Source organism: Mixophyes fleayi, chromosome 2 (genome assembly GCF_038048845.1).
Source record: "Mixophyes fleayi isolate aMixFle1 chromosome 2, aMixFle1.hap1, whole genome shotgun sequence".
Taxonomy (NCBI): Eukaryota; Metazoa; Chordata; class Amphibia; order Anura; family Limnodynastidae; genus Mixophyes; species Mixophyes fleayi.
In genome coordinates, this window is record NC_134403.1 from 57,949,002 (window position 1) to 57,975,584 (window position 26,583).

General features: G+C 41.6%; 1 protein-coding gene across 1 annotated transcript in view; it reads right to left on the reverse strand.

Annotated features, from left to right (window-relative positions):
• LHFPL6 (LHFPL tetraspan subfamily member 6) overlaps positions 1-26,583 on the reverse strand; it is a 153,024-nt gene that overhangs the window by 15,144 nt on the left and 111,297 nt on the right. Inside the window, exon 3 of the mRNA XM_075199038.1 lies at positions 754-852. Within this exon, the coding sequence (XP_075055139.1) occupies positions 754-852 (99 nt within the window). The remainder of the gene's footprint in view (positions 1-753; positions 853-26,583) is intronic.

Consider the following 26,583-nt stretch of genomic DNA (forward strand, 5'->3'; position numbering starts at 1 on the left):
GAGTGTCCTCCAGTGACAGCTTCTGATGGTTTTCTCAAGCCAGCTTGTCTATATCCAAGGTACCAACAAGTATATAGTAAGTATGACTGGGCAGGAAACTGTGCCTGAGCAATACGGTGTATAGCGCTGCATAAATAGTTTATGCGCTATTTTAAACTCAATAAACAAAGATAATCTTTTTTTAATGATAATATATGCTTCTGTAACCATGGACAGTCAGATATTGGGCACTCATAATTCTATAAGATTACAGATTTATGGGGTTCTAGGCAGAGCCCCAAATAATTTTTCATGGGCAGTATGGTCGCTCAGTGGTTAGCACTTCCGCCTCACAGACTTTATCAGTGTGGCGTTAGTATGTTCTCCCCGTGTTTGCGTGGGTTTCCTCCCACACTCCAAAAACATACCGTTAGGTTAATTAGCTGCTGACAAAATCAACCCTAGTGTCTGTGTGCTTTTGACTGTGTGTTAGGGAATTTAGAATGTAAGTTCCATGGGGCAGGGACTGATGTAAATGACAAATGTTCTCTATACAACACTGCGGAATTGGTGGCCCTATATAAATAAATGATATGTTTACCTTTAAAACTCTAACTAGCTCTAATGTAATAGATTGCACTGTATGGCTAATGGCAATAACATCTCCATCAATATTTAATATCACTGACTGAAAAACTGACTCTGGAATGAAAAATATTCCTAGATAATACAGCATAAAGCTATACATGTGCCTATAGCCTGCTTCATACTTACCCAATTCAAACTGCGCTGAGAGATTTCCACATGCCTGCCGCACTTCCTCACTGCTCCAGCCCAGAGGATACAAAGCACATCCGGATCCAATCAGCAATCCTGTAACGACACAGGAACACATTACTGTACAACACTGTGCAGAGTTTCTTCACCTAAGGCATTGACCATTGCATCAGCACCAGGACAAAGAACGACATGCGAGAGACATAACTTATTTGTAAAGTCTCTGCCCATACAACAACAAACTCTACTAATAAAACAAAAAAAAAAAATCATTTTATTTATCTTTTATTTGAACATGTGTTCAAATATTACTCTACGAAGTAGTGATATCAATGAGAAGTGGATGAATAGAGAATGGCTGGCAAAAGGTCACTTTTGTTAATGCATAGCAGATCTGGCAGAGAGGGACAGAGTTCCTCTCATGTCTGTAATTAGTGCACAGTCACTGTATGAAGCAATACAGCAATTAATGAAATACAAACTAGGAATTAAATTAATATCAGAAAATTTGTTGTAAGTTTCCACTACATTGTAAAGCCGCACCACAGATACAGATGGTGATAATTACTCTTACACGAGTTTCTGACAAGGGACTGAAGCCAGCAACACAAGCCAAGTCCTGAGGAATCCTAAAGTGACTAATTCAGCTGAACGGAGATAGAATACTTAAGATGCCCAAAGCATTGCTGAGAAATGTGGCACCCAAACAGCAGCATCTGTTATGTGTCATCACCACCACAATACAGTAATGGCTCTGTGCACCTCACACCGAGAAAAACGCCTGATCATAAGATATCAACATCACAGCTCTGCTGCCAGTCAAGTGAGAAAGTCATAACTTAATGAACTGCCAGCTCCACCACACAGAGCATCAAAAGCTAATTGAAAATAATTATAGCAATAACAGGTTTCCTGAGGTTTTTTCTTTTTACACACAGAAAGTAAGTTCACCATGAAGTAAAGAAACTATTCAAATCAGATCTTGAAATATGTGTAAGTTTTTGAGAGTATATAATGTATACCTGCCTACTCTTCCGGAATGTCCAGGAGACTCCCGAATTCCATGTAGGTCTCCCAGACTCCCTGAAGAGCAGACAATTCTCCCGCATCCTGCCAACTTCCTAGTGAAGTGGGCAAGATGTGAGCCTCAATGAGGCGATGAACGGGAAATCGCGTCATTTTGGCTCCACCCCAGCGACAAAATGTCAATCTCGTAGCAGTGGACGGAGACAAATGATGCAATTTGCCCGTCTCAACCCCTTCTCCCCTTCAACCACGCCCCCTCCTCTGGGATCCCCTGGAGGTAAAAAATGAAAAGTCGGCAAGAATGACATAATCATAGTGTGTTGTGTTTGGTCTTTTCATAATAACTGAGCAACTGTTTTGAAAAACCAAAAAAAATATGGACCAAAATACTCATTTTTTTTTTATACCTGTTCTCTGAGAGCCAATGTAGGGCAAGCTTTCATAAGTCCAGACAGTCTGCTCAAAGCTACAATGCCACATAGGTAAATATCTGAATAATGTGCCCCCATCCCCTAGCTGAAGTACTGGGGGGGGGACTTCTATTCTATCCTGGCCCAGGTTCTACTGTTTACACACCCCTTCAGCCGCTATTTAAACTGAGTTTTATGGATGTGCTAGTTCTGTATCACAGAGCTGACAGGCCCATAGGTAAAATGGCTGCTTATCGCAGCCCCCGGGGCGTCAGCTAGGAAAATATGTGATAAAGCAGCTTTAAAAGTAGAACTGCAGTTTTGAAGATATTCAGGCAAATTTTAAGATTGTCCACTTTTTAATAACCTCAATAGTTAGCTACACGGTGCATCCAAGGAGCATGTCAGAGGGGACACCCCCCAGTACTGCAGCACGTAACAAGCTGTGTTTCGACAGTGCTCATGGACTATCCGATTGGTTCATATTGCTTTTGTGAAGATTTGCACATTTTAGTAAATGAAAAAGTAAATAGCCATCCAGGCAAATCCTGAGATGGCGATAACAGAACAAGTATTGCGGCGGTACAAGTAATACTTCTAAAATGTAGCAGCTTAATGCACACAAAAGGAAACAATCAAGAGAGACGTATGTAGAGAATGATACAATTTTATTACATGAACACAAGGGGTGATTTCTCTCACAGTTCGTCCAGTCAGACAGCACATGCTCTGCAAAGGAGCAACTTCCTGTCTGGTAAGTAACTGCCCCGCCTGTAATACGCACATACACAGACAAGAGTGCCTAGCAATGTGCCACTACCAGTAACTATATGCCATTTATTACCCAGGAATGTACCAGCAGTAATATGCCCTGTCAGTAATGAGTGATATAACGGTGGGTTCTGTTTGCTTCTAACTGGCCACCATTCTGAGGTCAAACAGAAACTTGAACAGGATAGTAGGACTAATGATCATGGCTAGTTTTAATCAAAATGGGGCACCAATTCTAAAGTCATGGTGTGAGTCTATTGGTGAATGTTGGACCAGCGGCTAAGTGCAATTTCACATTGCAAAATACACTATCCGGAAACCCATTACATAAACCAATAATTAACCCACACTGTTTTTTGGTTCTTTGTTACACTGCGGTTGGAGATGGCTGCATTAAAAACAAGTCATCAGCAGCTCCTGCTACAAGCACATACCTGCAACTTCCCCTAGGTGCCTCCAGAGCCTGCCTTGCTGTGTATACCCTGAAGTGCCTGAGGAGCAGCTTCCTGGTTCAGCTCCTGTTCAGTGAGCAGCTGGAAGGAACGTCTCTAGAGACACTTGAAGACCAACTAGATCCAAGTGGTAGGGTCAAAATAAAGTACCTTTCATGGCAACAATATTTTGTAAACAGTTCTCAGTTCTCCTGATTTTCTAATGTATACAGATTAAATGCACTTTCTGCTCATGTGTAACAAAAAATTAGAAGCATTATAAAACATTTTATTGTGGCTTTAATGGAACCATGATATTGTTTTACTAACTCACGATCTTTGAATGAGAAAATGCCGATATAATGATATAAATTGTGAAGTACAAAAAAAGGACAATTTCAAAGACAAGTTTCCATTATTCCTCTGTTATAACTCGTATAATATCATCAATAGTTTTTAATATTAATATAATAGACTTTCAGTTGGGGAAAAAAAGATGACTTTTTACACAAGAAATGTCCTACTGATATATGTTAAGAAGAATAATTAGTTATCGGATGCTCACTCTCGTTACCTTACTGCCAAAAATAAAATCTTATCTTCTTGCATGAGCTGAGAAGTGTTTCATCTCTTACAAGCAGACAATACAAATCTAGACAATCCCACGTCTCAAAGGAATGAAAGCACCTGATCCACAGACACATTCTTCAGAGGTTTAATAAAACAAGTGTGTAGGTAACTCTGTCAGTGCTTCAGGCGTTTTTAACTCATCTCTTTACCCAAGTAGGATTATCTTCCAAACACTAAAAAGTAAGAAAGAATGTACATTTAAAGGGAATATATTATTGAAAGGTTTCCATTGTACAGTGAGACACATAGAAATGCACCAAATCCATATTTTTGGATTCTGCTAAATACCGAATAGATGATAATAGATTCTGCCGAATAAAGAACAGATATTAAACCCACATTTGAATATTACAATTGAGCAGGAGCCAACAAGTTAACAAATTTTGTATTGTAGTCCCCATAAAGACCATTTAAATTAGACCTGTTGGTGATTTGCTGTTAGATGCACTATGCCAGAAAATGTATCTAAACTAAAAGTAAAGATTAAATAGGGATCAGTAAGGATTGAGGTGGTAACTATTAATTTTTCACATCACTGATTGTTTACACTATGGTCAGGCATACCTGGAATTAGTATCAGTAAAACGTAATTCTTTTACAGGTGATCTTCATGAGCAAACTTCATGCGTTTCGCTCCATAAAGTGATGTGAATCATCTCTGCTTGTGAACATGATACCAAAGTTTGAAAATACATATTACTTTCTAGCATATTGAAACATTACGGGTGCTGTGTATAACTAAGATGCACTATTTCTCTTTTTTTTGTGTGTTGTCCGCATATTAACTACCATATATGACAGCTTGGAAACAGCCGACAGTAGGCTATAGCGCGAACACGAACACAAAATACAGAAAATACGCCAAGAGCCAGGTCACTAATAGATGTACTAAAACCCCAGTTCTAACGATAGGGGGATTTTATGCTATACATCGGCTTTAATACAACAATCTCCTTCGAAAACTAAGCATAAAAGAGAGAAAAATTGGGTCACCATGATTCTCCCTCTTTTTTTCTTCCAACTAGAGATAAGAAACATTTTCAAATCTGTTCTGAAAAATATTCACCTGATTGCGCATTTGACCAAAAGAATTTGGGCAAATTTGTCCTTTAGTATTTCCATTCCTACCATAACTACACGACACAGCAGAATGGATTGACAGACGTCATCCCAGCCCTATTCAGACGGCAGAGCAGAATGGTATTCTGTGGAAGGGTGAAGCAAGAGCATAAATCGAAGTTTTTTATCACCGGAATGTCGCACCTCTACAAAAAACGTCTATTTGAAACTTGCTGCAATTTAGCTAATCTCAACTAGACACCAATTACAATACTCAACGGACATTTTGCATCTGACATTATATATATCTAATACATGTAATTTGGTGTGTAGAATCCAAATATATCTTCAGAAATTTGATATCACGTAAGGTTTTTGAGATGTTTTGAAAATTGAAATTCAAAAAGTATTTAATCACAGTAAAAGCTCGGCAAGACTCCCTTCGTCAATGTGTGTGTAGAATGATGTTGAAGGTTTAATGATTGAGTTTAGTGTTCAGTACAATACTAGTGAGTGGTGACTGGTTATTGATTTCTCGAAGAGTAGTCTGAAAGCAGTGTTACTACATAATGGGAACAAACTATCTTCAGTGCTCTGGCCCATGCAGTGGACATGAAAGAAACGTATGAAAGTATGGCTGTGTTGTTGGAGGGAATGAAGTACGAGGACCATGGATGGAATCTTTGTGGTGACAAAGGTAGCTTCACTGCTGTTAGGTTTGTAAGGTAGATTCCCAAGGTTCTGCTGTTTTCGGTGTTTATGGGACAGGAGAGACACTAGAAATCACTATATCACAGAAGTGGCCAGAGAAAGAAACCTATGTTGCTGGAGAGAAAAAAGTCAAGTACACTTCATTGGTTGAGCAGCATAAAATCATTTTATCTCTGCTTCACATTAAGTTGGGCCTAATGAAGAATTTTGTCAAAGCTTTGGATTAAGCCAGGATTTCAGTTATCTGAGGGAACAGTTTCCGAAGTTAAGTGAAGCAAAGCTAAAAAGAGGCATGTTGTAGGCCCCAAATAAGGAAACTGCTTACAGATGAAATATGTAACGCTAATCTGACGTAAATTGAGTCTGCTGCTTGGTCCTCCTTCAAGGCTGGCTGTGCGTGGATTTTTAGGGAACAGAAAAGAGGCCAACTACGTGTCCATCGTGAATGAACTATTGGACAACTACAAGAATATGGGTAGTAGAATGTCACTTAAAATTCACTTTTTACATTCCCATCTAGACTTTTTCCCTGACAACCGGGGAAGTGATGAACAGAGGGAACGTTTTCACCAAGACATTCTGACAATGGAGCATTGCTACCAAGGACGTCGAGACCCTACAATAATGGGGGACTACTGCTGGTTCCTTTTTAGAGAGACCAATGAGACACTGTACAAGCGGAGAGCGTCAACATCCTATTATCCTACTTCCCTAAAACAAAGTGAAGTTACATTTTATCGTGTATTAACAATTAAATTACGGCTAATTTGGACTGTTAGGAGTTTCTGAAGTTTAGTTTCTGTAGTTTTATTAGTACTCTTTAAATTCTAAAGATTAATTGAATGTTCACTTATCTTACTTTTTTCAGAAATAGCTATTACCGTTTTCGTTATTTGTGTGTATCTAACAAATGTGACGTTATAGAGATAATTCCCCCACCACCACATGCTCTTGTTTTAAAAGCAGATGATTATAGGCTGCAAGTCACCTAATCAGCTGCTATCAGCACGTTAACTAGACTCGGCAGCAGAATGAATGATTGCAGAGACACCGGAGAATGAGAATCCAGGACCCGCGTTGGAGGGGTCGTATTTACTCTTAAGTATTTGATATGAGTGGAGCTCTTTGAAACCGATTCACAGGAATTTGTGTACCAGCAAATAAAGGTCAGAAAACCAATGTACAAAAAAGAATGTACCACATTCTTCACTTAATCAACATGGATTATTTTATAGAATGCAAACTGGTTGAATCAACCCTTTTGTAGTATTTATTGCTAATACACATTTTAAGTAACTGTATGAAAGATTTGCTTATTTCTTGCTTAAAACCTTAGGTCACATGGTAGATTATACTAGAAGAAAGAAGCTGAATTCCTTTTTCTGTCTGTTGAGTACTGCTGAGCGGCTCAGTCTACTGTGATACAATTCCTGACCTGTTTGAGACTGGCTTGCAGCCCAGCTGCATAACAGAAATAGCCATTCTCAGAGCCGCATCTGCCAATTCCACTTGCCACTTCATTTCACAGTCCTTGCTTCTTTTGTTCCTGGACATACCCTTAACCTGCCTCAGATAGAATTTGTAGCTCATCCATTGTAGGATGTTCAACTACATTTTGCTGGAGGTTAAAACCTTTAAAAATATGGCTGCTTATTAACAATGTCATATTGTAAGTAATGCAATACATTTCTTACTTGTCGAGTCACACATAATACTCTTCTCACTGCAGCCAGAATGGTTCGATGGTCAACATGCGCTCAGTAGGGAGATTGTACGTTCTTTCCATGTTTGCATAGGTTTCCTCCAGGTGCACTGGATTCCTCCCACAGTCCAAACTGGTAGGTAAGTTGGCCCCAGTGTTTGCGTTATACTTGCCGACTCTCCCAGAATGCCCGGGAGACTCTGAAATCAGGTGGAGAGCTACCGGACTTAAAATAGAGCAGCAATTCTCCCGGAGAGAACTTACCTTCCACAAGATGGGCGGTGATGCGAATCGCGTCACCCTGCCCTCCCGCATCAGTAAACACCAAATTCAGTCACTCGATGTTTTCCAAGGTATGTGAGGTTTAATTACTTGATTGTCCCACTCAATTCATGATGCAAATCGCTCTGTCCACCTCCTCGTTTCCTACAACGCATCAACATCGTCCAGAAGCACAGTAGGAAAAGTACCCAAGTATGGTTGGTGTGACTGATGGCAAGACTGTTGGGGTGGTGGCAGCTGACAAAATGTAAGAGGGTCATTTCCAATCTAATCCTGGCTCCTTTGAAAATTGGAGAAAGCCAGTTGGGGCCAGGTTAGGGCTCCTATTGGGGAAATTTCTTTACATCTCAGCACTAAGAATTTTGGTACTTCCATAACAAGACAAAACAATTGAACGTGTCACCTTCATTTAAGCGCACTGGAACTGCAGTGTTGTCATGTATGTCATACTGTAACCGCAGCTTAGGAAATGTGGAGTTTTAATCGTAACCAATAGCGGTACGACAGCACTGTGATGTCTGCTATTGTAAACAAGTGACAATGTTTAGTATGAATCAGAACCCTTTCTTACTGCGATAAAGCGGAGATGAACTGTATCACAGGACATATTATTAAGCAGCAAAAAATAAGGTTAAAATTCTGGGGTTGCACAAACTACAATGAATTAAAACGGGATTTTTCTCTCCTATTTGTGCCTCTTTTTTTCTCTATATAATCCAAATAAAATAAAGACATTTTTTCCTACATCAAAATAAAGAAGTATTTGTCACAAAGATCATTACAAATTTCCTTTCCATAAATGAAACATTACCATTAGTGAATACCATCCCTGGGAAAGCCTGGTGATGAAATTATTATCAGTAAAATAGGAAAGTAGATGAACCATTTTATATCATACTTTCCTACACTCCAAGAAATTCCGGGAGGCTCACGAATTTCGGGGAGTCCTCCTGGACTCCCGGGAGAGTAGGCAAACCTCCCGGATCCTATAACATGCCAAAATTCACGGCATTGAATAGCAGAGGGTGTGGCTTAATCGTGTCATTAAGCCCCACCCCTGATATTCAATACCTTGAATTTCTGCATTTTTAGTGAGAGCGGGGCTATAAAGACGCAACGACAAAGGTGCCCCTTCCTACCCTCTGTCACATGACCTGTACTCCGGGAGATCCCGGAGTACAGATTTATCCTTTTTAAACTCCTCACCACCACTTACAAGGCTCTCTCCTAGTCTACTGCCCCTTATATCTCTAACCTCCTCTCCATTCACACTCCTGCCCGCTCCCTCCGCTCGGCCAATGATCGCCGCCTCTCCTCCACACTGATCACCTCTTCCCACTCTCGAATCCAAGACTTCTCCCGTGCTGCCCCCCTTCACTGGAACGACCTCCCTCGCTCCATCCGTCTCTCTCCCAATCTGTGCTCCTTCAAACTGGCACTTAAAACTCACCTGTTCCTTAAGGCCTACCAACGTTCCACTTAACCTCTCATCTCTTCTGCTCATCCTCCCTTGACCCCTCTTCTCTCTCCCCTTTGATTCACTGGCTCCCTTTTGTGCCTGACTTTGTTTACCCTCCCTTAGGATGTAAGCTCGAATGAGCAGGGCCCTCTTCCCTCCAGTCTCCATACCTGTTCTTCTGCTCCGTCTCTACTGTATCTGCCCTCCCGGAGTTTCTGAAGTACTGGTACTGTGTGTTTATTGTTCTGTACTGTTCTACCCTGTATAGTCTACTGTATAGACTACTGTTTGTACTGTGTGCGGCGCTGCGGAAACCTTGTGGCGCCCTACAAATAAACGATAATGATAATAATAATAATAATTTAAAAAGTAGGCAAGTATGTTTTATATCATTACCCACAACACAATTAGTTATATTATAATACTGGTTTCTTCATGTATGCTTACCACACCCTAATCAAAGCCCAAAGAGGACTTCACTGAGCAAGCTCTGGAGAGGATGTGCAAGCACCAAGCACCATTGAAAATAAGAGTAAAAACGAGCATGCCCATTTAATTAAGAGAATACACTGTATTTATAGGTCACATATATTATTGTACCCTAACCTCACCTTACCCTTAACATAAATCCATTACGGAACAAAACACAACAAATTTATCGCACGTTTGTGCATATTGTAGAAAAAGGCTTCAAAATAATAATGGGTTAATATGCTTTTGGATAAATGAAGAGAAAAAAATTACTCTAATATGACTTTTATATGGAGTATGATTTCAGATATAGATTGATGTCTAACTGAAATCCGTTACTGAGGATTACACACTTAAGGTATAAATGGACATTTATGTAACACAGATTCATAACATTGTTCTAATACACAGTGAAAGTCACCCTAATTATAAATGATGACTTCATTCTCACGGTTTCCTTTCCACAGTAAATCACTGTTCTGTGCGCCCTTTACAGCCAATGTCCTGTGCAGTGATGACTTATATAACCCTAATAACACTTACATTTATTTTCTATTTGAAAGTAATTGTCCTGTGTAGTCAAATTCCACAACATTCCACAAAAGCTTAAGGAGTATAAAATCTCCTATTCCTAAAAGAATTGTAGTCTGAATGGAAGAATGAACACCCTAAATTATAATCCCCCCGACCTTGGTGCATTTACAATTTGAATCTTGCCAAGGTCATCGATTTACACAGATGATAGCACATTTAGCGTTCTACGGCATCATGGGAACAGCAGAGGTCCCAGGTGTGAAGAGAAGGGAGATCCCATTTAAACATTTTATACGCTTGAGAGGACAGATGAACCTGTGAAAAATTCCTATAACAGACACTTACTTGTAATTAGTTGCAAAAATAGATCCATCAAAATGGATGTGAAAAAACTATGGCATATAAGACTGTGACAAGCTGTGGAAAAAAAAATCATGGTTTTGCTAAGAAAAATATGCACCTAGCAACAGTAATGTTTATAAGCAGCGTAAAATTGTTCAGAAATTTAAAACTTTTTCTGTCAGAAGTTTCCAGACACTGTTGGTTCACAGGTCAAGACTGTCTGGGATACTCCAGCTGCCACCAGGTTATTCAAATATTTCCCTTGAGGCTGAGTTTTACTAATATGGAAAACTAACAGGCCCTGTGAGGTCTGGAAAACATCACTTCTAATATTATTTTAGTAACTATTTACATAAATAGCAGATGTATCTTATATTAAGATGGATGTATACCAATATCCAAATCTCATTATTTAAACCGGAGGCTTGTCTGCAGCGAGGTGAACCAGACTCAAGCGAACATCACATGATGCAAGAAGATCACATGACACTAACATCCACTCATGTGACTATTCCTTTGGCCAAGTACTCCCAGCTACTGTCCAGCCTCCTGGCCAATTCCATTAAAAAGGTAACGTAACCAGTAGAAACCAACCAGAGGTTTACTTAGATTTGTATTAGAATGATAGTTGAGTGTGATCGACTGCTGTGTGTAGCAGCATGTTTTCCATAGTTGCCAGCACATCAGTTTTCAATACGTCTCCCAATCTGAGTAGTAGCATTGGACATATTGTTATAGTAAAAGGTAGGTGAGGACAGGGCCATCTTAGCAACATTTTGGGCCCCCGGGCAAAGCAGTGCACCGGGGCCCCTAGATATAGATATATAGAGATAGATAGATGTACTTGCTCAGTGACCCTTAAAGGATTTTTTTGCAGGTTTTTTTCTTTTGCAGGATTATTTATTCTCATTAAGAGCCCTGCCTATGGTGCCCCCTTGCCCATGGGGGCCCCCGGGCAGCTGCCCATCGTGCACAATGGAAAAGATGGCCCTGGGTGAGGACTGAGGAGACCATGGCGTGAGTATCCTACATACTAAAGCATTTTTGTGTAGTGTTGAGCTTGTAACCCCAAGTTTCACTCTTTTTTTCCTAATTTTGGTCTGATTTATAAAAAAAAGTATAAAGCATTTTGATATTAGTACATTTAACCATATCTAATCTTATTTCCCTAAAGTCTTAACAGAAGTTGCTCCCCTAGAATTTCCAATCATATAGTAATTATGTAGGAATATACATTATCTTTATTGCTATAGAAACTACTGTTTTCTATCCAATTATTGTTGCATGCTATTAGAATGTATTTCTATTTTCCAGATATCTGCCAAGGTCACCTTGCTCCCCCAATCCACCTTTATCGGTGTCTCTCATGAGAACTAATTATTGTTTTGTTCCCATATGCAGTGGGATCTGTACACATGTATATTGTATTCATGTCACCAATAATGGAAACATAAATATTGCTGCAGTGTTTTACGGCTGAGTAAAACATAGGGTAGTCCAACTTCAATCATCAGTTTTGCTGTGCAGTCTTCCTATGCTGTGGCTGTGTCTAGCGGATTCCTAATCTAACGTGATGGAGTTCTGTACTGACTTTATTTTACGCAGATACACCAATGCACATATTCAGAGGGGCACAACATTACTAAAATCAAAGGGTTTAGACATCTTCGGAGGTGCTTCATTTATTGTCTTGTAAATGTACTCATGCAGGTTTTGCTAAATACATTGCTTTATGGTCCTCGTGTGCTTTTCAACCAGGTATGTACATGATACAACGTTATCTACGACACTGTGAGCAGCTTTGTGTTGCATTTCTTGCAGTAGAAAAATTATTGAAAAGCACATTAAGGTTGTGTTGTGACTGAGCCCTTAGACAAAGTGCCCTAATTCATACAGGAATTTTGTTGTATTGTACCTCCAACACTCAGCAGTCCACTGATTGCTGCCTTCCCAAATAGAATCCTTACCAGAACCCAGCTGGGCTCAGCCTCAGGCTAGAGAAGACATAACACCTCTCTCAGGTGTTACCACTAACCTCCAGTACTGATGATATACATGCGGGGAAGCCCCAATCAACCAGCCACAATAAGAACCTGCTCCTCAGTGCGAATTGTGTCCAACATCAATACTCTCGCTCCAGGACAATACTAGGAAATATAACAGCAATTCATGTTTCTCCAACTCCTGTGTCCAGTCTCCTCAACAGCAGCACACCTGCATTTACTTCTCTGGCGTTTTGCACCTTTTTGTGCAATTTGTAAGTCACATGGATAATGGTGACATCAGTAGATGCGCAAAATTTTGTTTCTTTTGCATCTTCTAAGTGAGCATACACCACATGCACGTCCTAGTTATGCATCCACATGCAAAGACAGGATTTACTTTTCTTGGAAATGATTATTCAAATAATGTAATAATATTCAAAGGGTGGAGAGGAAGCATTCCCTGTTTAGTAGGGATCCACACCACATTTATCTCTCCTCATCATCAGAAGAGGTGGTAAGTGGCCTCGGCCTATACAGTTTATATGGGAAAGTTCACTTCTAGGTCCACTTAAATCAGTGTAATACAAGTATTGTAATACATAAAAGGTGTCACATGTAATCAAGTCAGTCCTGATATTTCTTTACACCTGTGATTAATTTAAGACATAAAAGCATACTTGCCAACCTTTGAAAAGAGAATTCCTGGAGTTCCCGGGCAGGGGGCGTGGTTGGGGGGGTGGGAGGGAGAGGGGTGCGGTCAATCGCATCATTTTGGCCCCACCCCCACGTCAAAAACGGCATTTTGTTGCGGGGGCGGTGCCAACATGACGCGATTCACCGCAAATCACGTCATTGTGCAAAGTAAATTCCAGTATGCGGGATACTTGCCTGCTCTCCTGGGAGTCCGGGAGACCTACCCGGATTTCGGGAGTCTCCCGGACATTCTGGGAGAGTTGGCAAGTATGCATAAAAGAGGTTAAAACATAGTACTTTAGTAGAAAACCTGAAACGTATTTAAATGAAGGGTGTGGTCCTAAAGTTGTATTAGGAAGGAGCCTGAAGTGATATTTTTTCCATTTCTGCACTTCATGTGAACGCAAGGAAGACAAAACAGGCAGAAATTTTCTACGTGCTTGCATATTATTTGGTTCATAAATAAATGTATTGCCAGTTTGCTTCTTTCATTGTCAGTCTGGGTGAATATCTCCTGAACCTAAATACAAGACTATTTATAAGCTTGCTACTGCTCCTTTACATGAAATCCTGCATAGTAAATAAACAACTTCAAAATAGATGTAATATCGAGGGAAGAACATATGACAAATAATTTCATCCTTGATCAGCAATTTATAGATTTATTTTTTTGTGTTTAAAAATCCACATTTTTGTTCATGTGTTTACCCTGAGCTATGCGTTTCCAATTCATTTAATCCCAAAGCGCCTTTAATCCTACATAGCAGCTGGGCTCTTTTGGACTATAAATGCCTTTCACTAAACCTGGGTTACCTTTATCAAGAGGGTGGTCCCAGTGCAGCACAATATTCAAAGAGAAATGTAACAGTTCACAAAAAGGCCAAAGGCACCGAAAATTCTGCGCATTTAACTTTAGAAAGGAAATTTTAACCAGAGAGAGAATTAGATAAAAGCAATAAGCACCTTTAAAAAGAAACTGACACGTTGTAATTACCAATCCCCAACACATTCGAACTTCTTTGCATTCATGACACGGAGACATTCGTGTGTCATCTAAGGGATATTCATGACACTGAATTGTAGAAAGGTTCAGGTTTTTCTCAACCTTAATCTTTGGGTTCTAACATGAAACAAAAGGCAATTATGACAAGAATCTTTATTCATTCTCTGAGAGACGGTATCAAGCCGTTTCAGCTTATCACTTAACAACATCTTCTCAAGATACCACACTGGGAATTTGATTTATAATATTCTGCCAGTCCACTGTTTTCAGAGATTTTTTTGATCTGCTTTGATAAAGAGCAAAATAGTGGGTATGTCAGATTTTCAAAAGGCAGAGACTCCGCTGTAGTGACAGGTATGAAATATTGATGCAATTTTCAGGAGAAACAAAGTAGCAAAGAGTAGCACTTTGGACAGTAATATCTCAGCAGACACAATATATATACACCCCACATGTAACGGCTAGAAGTTATACTTTACTTGCCCGCTATTCTGACCTGAGTCTTTACAGCCTTCTGCTTCATATTGTATTTAATGAAAGTTACTCATGTTACCCTGGTGCTTTTAACTCAGAAGACTGCATCTAATCTGCTACACATATGCTAATCTCTAATAGACAAAGAAGTTGGGCTGGTTCGCCTAAACCCATCATACACTTGGTGCTCTTGGAACGCAGACAGGTCCTTCCTATCAAAACATGATCAATGAGCGAGTCCCGCAGGACGCAATACTACCTGTGAAATGAAGCGGGGAACAGGGGTGGGTCCAGAGGGGGGCTATCGGGACAATCGCCCCCACCCACCCTAATATTACCCCTTCCCCAGCAGTGCAGGCCGCACATTGCATAGACACATTCAGTACTCTCGACAGTCTTGTTGGCAGGAAACTAGTAGACGTCTGTGGATCTTGACAGGTTCCTAGCCAGGCTGAGCACAATGTGGAAGGTAAAAGAGGTTTTACGTCAGATTTCATGCAGTATGTGTCTAGTATGTTTAATTAGGTCCCGGAATCACTGTCCTCTATCAATGTACACTTACTCCACTGGGGATGTTGTAATGTGCGTATTGTCGCTAACCAATAACGATTGTCGAACCTCGATTTGTGTTTCCAACGCACAAAGATTTATTCGTAATAAGTGGAAAAAATATGCTCAAGCGATGTAATAGTAAATACAGCCGTTACTTAACGCAGGCGCTCTGGATCCAGTGCAGTCATTCAATCCTGAAGTCTGGGGACAAGAAGTCTGCACTCTGGATCACAAGCTGCTGCTTATATACACAATCAAGTACAGTAATACAATGAAGATGGTATGGCTTGCATCTATTGGTCCGGGTCTCAGGAATGTCCAAGGGGTCGTCAATCATTGGCTGGTTCATCCTAAGGAATCCAAAGGAGGGGGTCATCTCTGCAGGGGGTATGCTCTGCTCTTCCCGCCAGAATTCCTTGGTCTTAAGTAGTTCATAATTCCCTATCATTCATAACTTGTGCATGCACTCTGCGATTCCCTCGCAGAGCGCACCAAACAATAGGATATGTAACAAGGTTCATTATGATACCACTCATGATGTTATTCCTTTAACCCGTTCTGTGTATTTCACTAATATGCATGTAGCTTTGATATAACATATAAATACTACTATATTTCGACATAACAGACTATGTGTTGCTACTACCAATAATGTGTACTATTTTATAAGTATGCGTGTTTGTGCGAATGTATGGTAAAAGACCAATTACTGTTGCTGCCACGTGTAGTGGATGCGTACGCCCTTTCACGCCGTAGCGTGCCCTTGTACGTCATAGCGTACCGTACGCATCTTTTCAGACAAAGACAACCAAGTTTGCTAGACTTTAATTGAAATGACTTTATCCAATTTGCTGACTTCGACAGTTCCACCCTTTGATAGTGTAATAAACTATCACCCAATCACCGTTTCAAGTTCAGGATTATACAATACTTCTTCACAGACCATGATCTCGGTATCTGGTACCACCCTTTCAGTCTCTTTCTCAGTGTTACTCTTATGAGACCGTTTTCCACACTTCAACACAGTAGGAACACATTTGACAACTAAACCAATTGCTAAGATGACACCCAGTATAAGGAGAAGGAGCTTACCTACACTCGCAATCATTTCCTGTACCCACTCCCCCAGACCAGAGAACCATTTTGCTGGGTTCAACCATGAGAACCAACCCGCCACCTTTTCCCCGACCTCATATAACGAAGAATTATGGCTCTTTCGAAATTCCCATTTCAGCTGCAAAATTTCATCCATCTTCCGGTCTATAACCTCTTTAGGGTCTTCCGTATTATTAGTAATGTACGTGCAACATTTGACACCGAACTGGGTGGCCAGTGTCACACAGTACCCACCAGTAATGGAGGTGAGATAATTTAGTACCAGTCTATGTTGCACCAACTCCTTCTTGTACGCTTGTAGCTCCCTTCCAGTATACCTGAAAGTGTCATCATACATCTCGGTGATATTATCTATTAATTTAGCTAGGTCTTGGATATATTTAAAGTTTAATGTTCCCCGAGCGGTCCTGGTGAGATCTAGAGCAACCATAACTTGGAAACCAGCAGTTTCACTAATCAATTTTGTAGCTATGGGTTCCTCACCAGGAATCATATTTCTCTTGCCACGGTGTTCATACTGTGTGTGTATGTATGGTGGTGATGTAGTCTTGTGAATATCTACCATTTCTTCATGAGTAATAGTCATGATTTCAGGAACCAGTTTAGCTAAGAAACACAAGCCCTTGGAACTCGGAGTCACCCAGGAATAAGCTTTTCTCCCACAAACAAAATACACATCATCAGGGAGAACATAAGGAACAGTATGCCCATGAATTATATCACACAGAGTTTTGATAAAACTACCCATGCCTAGTGTCTCCATCTGCTCTATACACGTGTCGGCATTAATGATATTTTCACATTTATCTGTAGAAACTTTTCCAATAGATACCTTCTTATGTTTGGTTATACGCCCTAACTTGTGACTTCCATCAGCATTCCTGCCTAGTAGTGACCTTGTGAGTCTCTCTCTAAAATGAGTGTGGCGAGCCATTGTCTGATCTGATAGGTCAGCCTCCCAATTCTCCAGGCGCTTTGCATGAGATATGTTTAGGCACAGCAACGATCTGCCTATGGAGTATTGTCGAAGCGTCAGACTAGGGGACCTAGCGTTATTGTACCTCCCTTCTATGGGCCTCCCACCCCTTAATTCGAGTACTTCGGATATGTTTAGCGGGAATGGCACTAGTCCTATGTTATGCTGCCCTTGAGGCACGTGAGAGCACACCCAACACTCAGTTTGGTTTAGCACCTTACCCACCAGGGAGTGATAATCCTCCAATGGATGCCCGCCTATATTCAGAGTACTGGGGGACTGGCATCGTTGGATGCATCTCTCGTCAACTAGGGAGTTGCAGAACTTGCAGATACAATACTCATCAGACAATAGCCCCTCACACTGCCTCCGAGTTCCTGAGCTAGCAGACCTTTTCATAACCCCTGGACCAAGTTTGATAATGGGCTGCTCAGGATATCCTATTAACTTTTCTTCGGCCTCCATTTCATCCGTATCACTCCCAGAACTCTCCTCCATCCTCCATTCTCCTTCACAAAAATAGAATGTCCTAGAAAAAGTAAGAACAAGGAAAATCCTGGAACAAAAGAAAAACAAAAACCGCCACTCCATCGCTGGAAAGATAGTTCTGAGGCAACGTCTCTGGTTCAGGTGTCTTAACTGCAGGCTTTAGGCCTCCCGGAACAGGCTCACAAGTGACAGCTCTATGTCGTCGGTCTGAGTCTTGTCTTGCACTTTCTCCGGATTATGGACTCTCCTGCAGTGGGTGGAATGGACCCAAGTGTCTCTCTCTGCAACCTTCAGTGATGTAGTACTGGTCAGCAGCACTTGGTACGGGCCTTCCCAACGGTCTGTTAAACAACCTGAACGTAAGAAATTGCGGATCATAACATAGTCTCCAGGTTCAACATCATGACAGTTCGTTTCTGGCATACCAGGTGACAGCATTTTTAGTTTTTGTTGTTGTTGTTTCAGCTGTCTACTCATTCTTATAAGATATTGTACAGTCACTTCATTATTACACTTTAAGTCGTCTTGTGGACTCACGATCAAATGAGGTTGTCGTCCGAACAGTATCTCAAAGGGGGACAGATTAAGAGGAGGTCTAGGAGTGGTTCGAATGCTGTGGAGGACCAACGGCAAAGCCTCAGGCCATGCCAACCCAGTTTCAGCCATTATCTTACCTAGTTTGTTCTTGATAGTACCGTTTACTCTCTCCACCTTACCACTGGCTTGTGGTCGGTAAGGGGTGTGAAGTCTGCTACTGATTCCCATGAGTTTACACATATTTTGGAAGACATCACCAGTAAAATGGGTACCCCTATCACTTTCAATGATTCTAGGGATACCGAACCTACACACAAAGTCTTGTACAATTTTCTTTGCAGTGAACACAGCAGTATTAGTGGCTGCCGGATATGCTTCTACCCAACCGGAAAACACATCAATACACACTAACACATACTTTAGATTCCTGCACGGTGGTAGTTGGATATAGTCAATTTGTATTACCTGAAAAGGTCCGTCTGTAGGAGGGATGTGGGATGGCTCAGTTGGAATAGTTTTCCCAACATTTTTCCTCAAACAAGTAAGACATGACATTGCTTTCTTACCAGCTTGAGAGGAAAATCCGGGAGCACACCAGTATGCTCTCACCAGTTTGCACATACCTTCTTTACCCAGGTGAGTCAGGCCGTGTGCTGCTTCAGCCAGGCTTGGATAGTATGTTCGGGGAGCTACAGGCTTACCTTGTCCATCCCTCCAGAGTCCTGAGGACTCTTGGCCACATCCCTTCGCCTTCCAGCCCGCCTTCTCCTGCAGGGAACACAAATCTTGCATTTCAATTAATTTCTGCGTGTCTAATGTCTGAAAAACCATCATAGTCTCGGTCGATACAGTCATAGGTTGCCCAGCTGCCCATTTAGCAGCTTCGTCTGCCCTGTTGTTGCCCAATGACACTGGGTCTTCTTCAAAGGTATGGGCTTTGCACTTTATGACGGCTACTGTTCTGGGTAACTGTATCGCTGTCAGAAGTCCTTTTATGTGTTGTGAGTGTGCCACTGGTGTACCTGCTGCTGTCGTAAAGTTTCTAAGACGCCAAAGGGCCCCAAAATCATGCACTACCCCGAAGGCGTACCTAGAGTCAGTATATATGTTGGCTGATTTACCCTCTGCCAATTCACACGCTCTCCTTAGTGCTACTAGTTCCGCCACCTGGGCTGAGTGAGGTGGACCAAGGGGTTCAGCTTCTACCACATCCTGATCGTCTACAACAGCGTAACCAGTACATAGCTCTCCTGTCTCTGTCTGTCTATGGCAACTTCCGTCTGTATAAAACGTAAAATCTACATTTTCTAAGGGGGTGTCACGTATGTCGGGCCTTGCAGTAAAGGTCTGATTCAGGTGTTCCATACAGTCATGCGTGTCAGTATTCTTGCCTAACTCATCATCAACCAGGGTCTCCTCACCTCCCACCCTTTGTGTCTCTTGAGACACATACGGAAGGTATGTAGCTGGATTTAGGGTGCTACATCGTTTGATGGTGATGTTTGAGGGGGCCATCAGGGCTAGTTCCCACTTTGTGAATCTAGCTGAAGAAACATGTCTGGTTTGGGCTGAATTTAACAGAGCTGATACAGCATGGGGTGTATAGATGGTTGAATTATGTCCTAATACTACATCCTCACTCTTACTTACTAGAAGGGCCGTTGCTGCTACACTTCTAAGACATGTTGGGAGTGACCTTGCCACATTGTCTAATTGTGCACTGTAGTATGCTACCGGTCTGCTAGCGTCACCATGTTTCTGTGTGAGGACACCTGCTGCACAGCCATCAGCTTCTGTACAAAATAGCTCAAAAGGCTTTTCATAATCAGGTATTCCCAATGCAGGTGCTCTTGTCAGACTATCTTTAAGATTAAAGAACGCTTGCTCTGACTCTTCTGTGTGTACGACACGTTCTGGTTTTGAGGAAGAGACTAGCTCCTGCAATGGTAATGCTAGAATAGAAAAACCTGGGATCCAGGACCTACAGTATCCACACATCCCCAAGAAAGTACGAATCTGCTTCTGGCTCTGCGGCAGGGTCATGTGTTGTATGGCCTCAATTCTGTCGGTTGTCAGGTGTCTTAGCCCCTTAGTGAGGCAGTGTCCTAAGTATTTGACCTTAGTCTGACATGGCTGTAATTTATCCTTTGCCACCTTGTGCCCTGTTTGTGAAAGATGAAGCAACAACAATTTAGTATCATGTAAACATGACATAAAAGAATCAGAGCACAACAACAAATCGTCCACATATTGAATTAGAACAGACCCATTGTGGGGTTGAAAGGATTGCAAACAGTCATGTAAGGCTTGGGAGAAAATACTGGGGCTGTCAATGAACCCCTGGGGTAGTCTGGTCCATGTGTATTGCACTCCCCTGTAGGAGAATGCAAAAAGGTATTGGCAGTCAGGGTGAAGAGGGACTGAAAAGAAAGCAGAACATAGATCAATGACAGTAAAATGACTGGCAGACGGTGGAATCTGCATGAGGATGACAGCTGGATTCGGCACTACGGGGAATTGGCTCTCAACAACTTTGTTAATTCCCCTTAAGTCCTGGACTAATCTATAGCCCCTCCCCCCACTCTTCTTCACAGGGAAAATGGGACTATTTGCTGTACTGGCTGTACGAATTAAAATCCCTTGTTGTAACAGCCTCTCAATAACAGGATATACCCCTAGTTCCACCTCTGGTTTTAATGGATACTGTGGGATTTTTGGAGCTATCCTACCACTTTTTAGATTGACCATGACAGGGGCTACGTTTGCCATCAGTCCAGTGTCCTGTCCATCTCTGGTCCATAGGGAACCTGGTATTTCCAGCAACATCCCCTTTACTTGAGATGGACTTTGTTCTATAACAGGAGAGTGTAACATTAACCTTGGAGGGGTGTCCAATATGTCCTGTACCTCATGTGCAACCTTCTCGGGTATATCTAGGAACACACCATCTGAAGTACAGTATATGACACATCCCATTTTACATAACAAGTCTCTCCCTAGCAAGTTAGTAGGAGCCGCTGCAGCCAAGGGAAACGAATGCTTAGTATGCAGAGGCCCGATAGTAACTTCGGCGGGTTTAGTTAGAGGATAATGTAACACTTTTCCCGTCACCCCCATAGCTGGAATAGTTTTGCTGGTCACCTGTAGATTGAAAGGAGAGGTTATCACAGATCGGGCCGCCCCTGTATCTACAAGAAAAGTTTGTTTCCTGCCAGCTATGTCAACTATCATTGTTGGTTCTTCACTCTGACTCTCAGTTAACCTCACTGGCTGTAGACTACAGGTATGACCTGACCCCTAGCGCTGACTATTGATTTCCCGCGCAGCATTTGCTGCCGTAATATGTGCGGGTAGATGTGAGTCTTCTAGTCTATGTGAATCCTTTCTTGGAGGATATCTATGTGACCCACCCTTATGTGTATTGGGTCTTTCTTTATTACAATCTCTAACGTAATGTCCTTCCTCGTTACAGTTGAAACACCTGATCACTTTAGGTTTCCTGTTATATGGGTTGTATGCTGGTGGTCGTGTATGCACCCCTTCTAGAGCCTGTATACTTACCGTCATTAACCTATCACTTTTCTCTTCCCTTTTTCTAAAAAGGTTCTTGTCATGCTCCACAGCAGACTCCCTAAGGAAGTCTACCGTGACGACTCTCCAATTAGGTAATGTGGTTTGTACTCTCGTCTTTAAATTTTCCCTAAGGCCATCCATCAGTACCCCTACAGCTACCTCTCTGTGATGTGGGTCCTCACTTATGTTGGATATCCCAGTAAATCGTGCAATCGCTGTTATAGCTCTAGCAAAGTAATCTGAGGCAGTTTCACTATCTTTTTGTTTAATGGTGAAAATCTTACTCCAATTTACTACTACTGGAAAACAGATGGCTAAGTGTTTGACAATTTGTTCTATATTCCGTTGGTTAATCTCATCAGTCAGGGTGTCATCTTCCTCCAACAAACAATCTCCAATAAATTTTTGTATGTTAGTATTGGGAGGAAGACACGCCCTCAACACTACCCGCCAATCCTTACTGGTTGGTTCATGAGCATTCCCTAAGTCTTTAACAAATTTCTGACATTTAGCTAACTCTTTTCTAGGATCTGGGAATTCAGTCATAATGGAACGTAATTCTGATCTAGTCCAGGGACAATGCATTGTAACATTTCTTAAAGGAACTATACCATCCTTATCTGGTTTCCCATTGGGAACTGATATTGTGCGGACCGGGAACACACCCTCTGGTACACTAACTTCAGGGGACGCTACAGGATTTACAGGCCCTAGATTTAGAACACTTTCACTCCTAGTGATCACGCTACTCTCACCTATCTCAGCCATTTTCTCATACTTGCGCTGAGCCTCTAGTACATTAACAGCATGGGCAATGGCCGAAATCACAGTGGGTTCATCTTCGTTTTCAGATACACTTGATTGAAACTGATTTAAAACAGGGTACAACTTAGTAATTTTTCTATTTTCAGTTTTAACAACGGCTGTACTTACCCCTCCCGCCACATAAGGTGGCGGGGGCGCGCTTGCGCTGAGTTCGCCACGCTTCTCAATGGTTACATCCGCCTTGCGCGCGCTTTTCGCCACGCCTATTTCCGGTTTGCATTCGCTGCTCTGCCACGTGTTACCTTCCATTTGCCACAATTTTAAACAATCATTATGTCTATTTCTCTTTTTCGTTGACTTGATCAACCATATTTTATCTTTTACAGTATTCAGTACCTCTGCATTAAAACTCCCTATTGTTGGGAAAGGCCTATCACAAGCTTTGGTCATCCCGACCCACGTGTCACAATACACAGTTGCATATGCACCATACTTCTTACACATGAGAAACCTCGCTGAACCAATAGGGCCTTCCTTAGGCAGTACACTGACCATCTCTAGCGTATGCTTAGCACCCATGTTGAACAATATACCTTCTACCCGGAACACAGACACACCGCAATGCTCTGTTCCTTCCGGCCAAATGTGAAATACAGACACACCGCAATGCTCTGTTCTTTCCACCTAATAATTTCAACTCTGTTGCTATACTCACCGCTAGAGATCTATAATCCTCGGTGAACGTATTTCCTTTAGCCGCGTTCACTCGCTTTTCTCGCCCCTGGCGAGGATCCCTAATACAGAAATATCACTGTGGGCCCCAAGGGCTATCAGCTCCTCGATACCCTGGCTAAACCACAAAATCTGCTGAGTTTATTATCGCTGGGAGCACAAAGTCGATACAATCAACCTGCCTTTCCAGTATAATTCCTCCTAGCTGCTTCACCAATTCGCACTAACGGTGCGACCGGATCGCACTGCCTACCAATACTAATTATTAGCAAACCTTGCGATCTATTGGTAGCGCTTTGCGAAAACCCAGTTTTCGCATTCGGTATACCTGCCCTGTATACCGTCCTTCAGTTGGGCAATCCGCCTCGTCAGACAGCAACTGAGCACCTCAACAATAAAACAGTGTATCTACGTTACAACATCACACACTATACACCTTTTCTGCGCAGAAAATCAAAAGTTCCCAACAATAGTAATAATGTCTCAGAGGCTTTCACAAGTAATTATACTATGCATGTATAATAACTATCAAAACGATTGTTTAACCACGTGGCAAGTTTACCGGAAGTTCGCGTACGCACAGCAGGAAGTACACATACGCTAAACAATGCAATACAGTTAAAACGCACAATGACAGAAAAAAGAAACAGTTTTCTCTTTTGTCCCTAGGTTCTAGTTAGCGTGCCCTAGATAATGCAAAACGGACATTTGGTTTCACAACACAGAGTAAAATTCAGGTTTTGAACACAATGCGTTCTTACCCGTTTATGACGCGTCTCCACCCTTTGTTGAGGAACCGAAATCCGTTGGTCTTGCGTATCATCGGCAACGAAACCTCCAAAGCTCACGAGCCCCCAAATTGTAATGTGCGTATTGTCGCTAACCAATAACGATTGTCGAACCTCGATTTGTGTTTCCAACGCACAAAGATTTATTCGTAATAAGTGGAAAAAATATGCTCAAGCGATGTAATAGTAAATACAGCCGTTACTTAACGCAGGCGCTCTGGATCCAGTGCAGTCATTCAATCCTGAAGTCTGGGGACAAGAAGTCTGCACTCTGGATCACAAGCTGCTGCTTATATACACAATCAAGTACAGTAATACAATGAAGATGGTATGGCTTGCATCTATTGGTCCGGGTCTCAGGAATGTCCAAGGGGTCGTCAATCATTGGCTGGTTCATCCTAAGGAATCCAAAGGAGGGGGTCATCTCTGCAGGGGGTATGCTCTGCTCTTCCCGCCAGAATTCCTTGGTCTTAAGTAGTTCATAATTCCCTATCATTCATAACTTGTGCATGCACTCTGCGATTCCCTCGCAGAGCGCACCAAACAATAGGATATGTAACAAGGTTCATTATGATACCACTCATGATGTTATTCCTTTAACCCGTTCTGTGTATTTCACTAATATGCATGTAGCTTTGATATAACATATAAATACTACTATATTTCGACATAACAGACTATGTGTTGCTACTACCAATAATGTGTACTATTTTATAAGTATGAGTGTTTGTGCGAATGTATGGTAAAAGACCAATTACTGTTGCTGCCACGTGTAGTGGATGCGTACGCCCTTTCACGCCGTAGCGTGCCCTTGTACGTCATGGCGTACCGTACGCATCTTTTCAGACAAAGACAACCAAGTTTGCTAGACTTTAATTGAAATGACTTTATCCAATTTGCTGACTTCGACAATGTAGATACGGAAGAATCAGATGTTGCCAGAAATGCAATAGTCTCCCTATATCCCTTTCTAATATTTAAAATGGGACATGTTTAATAGGAAATTACATATAGGTTGCTTCATATCAACCCAAAGTTTCTACCATTTTCCTGTAGATAAACGGATGGGTCAACCAACTTAGGGGTGTGACACCAGTAAATTTTGAGTGTTGCATGGCTTTCAGTGTGTGGTCACATTGGTGTGGTCCAATTTTATCTCCTTTTTATGTTTGGAAATATACCTTAATTGGACTTTTCGCTAAGTTTCACAGAGTCTCTCAGTTACTTAGTGACGGGATCCAGAAATATTGAAGTAGGACCCCAAATTTTTAAATGAGGAGTCCCTGGGACCCACAATGTATGAACTGCAATCACTGCATGACCACAGTGTATTTAACCTGCTTAACTTCAAATAAGTTGGTCAATATTAAGATGATGAATTGTGTGACAAAATAAACATGTACCAGTTTGACTGGAGCCTCACATCACTATCCAGTTCTACTGGGTACCCTGCTCCTTCCACCATCTAAATCTCAGTCTGTGGCATACTTCTATTCCCCTCCTCACATCATGACGCTCCCCTGCCCCATGCCAGCCTGTGTGCACTAACATCACCATTAATGGAAAGATTACAGCCTCCCACAAGATCAATATGTTCATCTCCTGAAATAATATGTGCTGCTGTGAGTATTCTGAAGCCCTAAGTAACCACAAATTATTGTACCAACACATATTTTTTAAAAAATTAGTAAATAGATGAAGAATGGAACAAGAGTTGAAGAGAGAGTCCCTTGACTGAAAATAAACTGATGCCACAGGTACACTACTAAATGCCCAATATCTGTGCCATTAAGCACCCACAATCTGACTAATAAATGTGGCCAGACATCAGCATGTACACAATAAGTGCTTATGTCACCAGTGCAATTCAACATCTTTGCCTTGAATTCCAAACCACCATTTCCCAGCAAATAAAAGGACAGCTGACCATTGTGATGGTCATGTGATAAGATGTGGAAGATACGGCTCTCGTGATATCTCAGGTGCAATGGTTATCCAAAAAGAAAATGAACTCAAGCAAAATACTATTTTGGATTTGACATATCAAAAACAATCTTCCGCTTAGGAGGGTTTCCAAATTCTTGATTTTGGAGCAAAGCAAATAAAAAACCTTTTCAATCCACATTAGAGCCCCGTTACGAGTACTCACACAGAAGCAGTCCTGAGGAGTGTGTGTGCCCCAAGTGCAGGAGTGAAAAAACTGAAACAAATATTTGTCACATGGCTTCCTCGCAGCCCTAACCCAGATGAGAGGAAGTCACCTGTTTGGCCACTGCCAGCTGTTACGGTCTGTGGAGAAATACTGTCAGAACATGA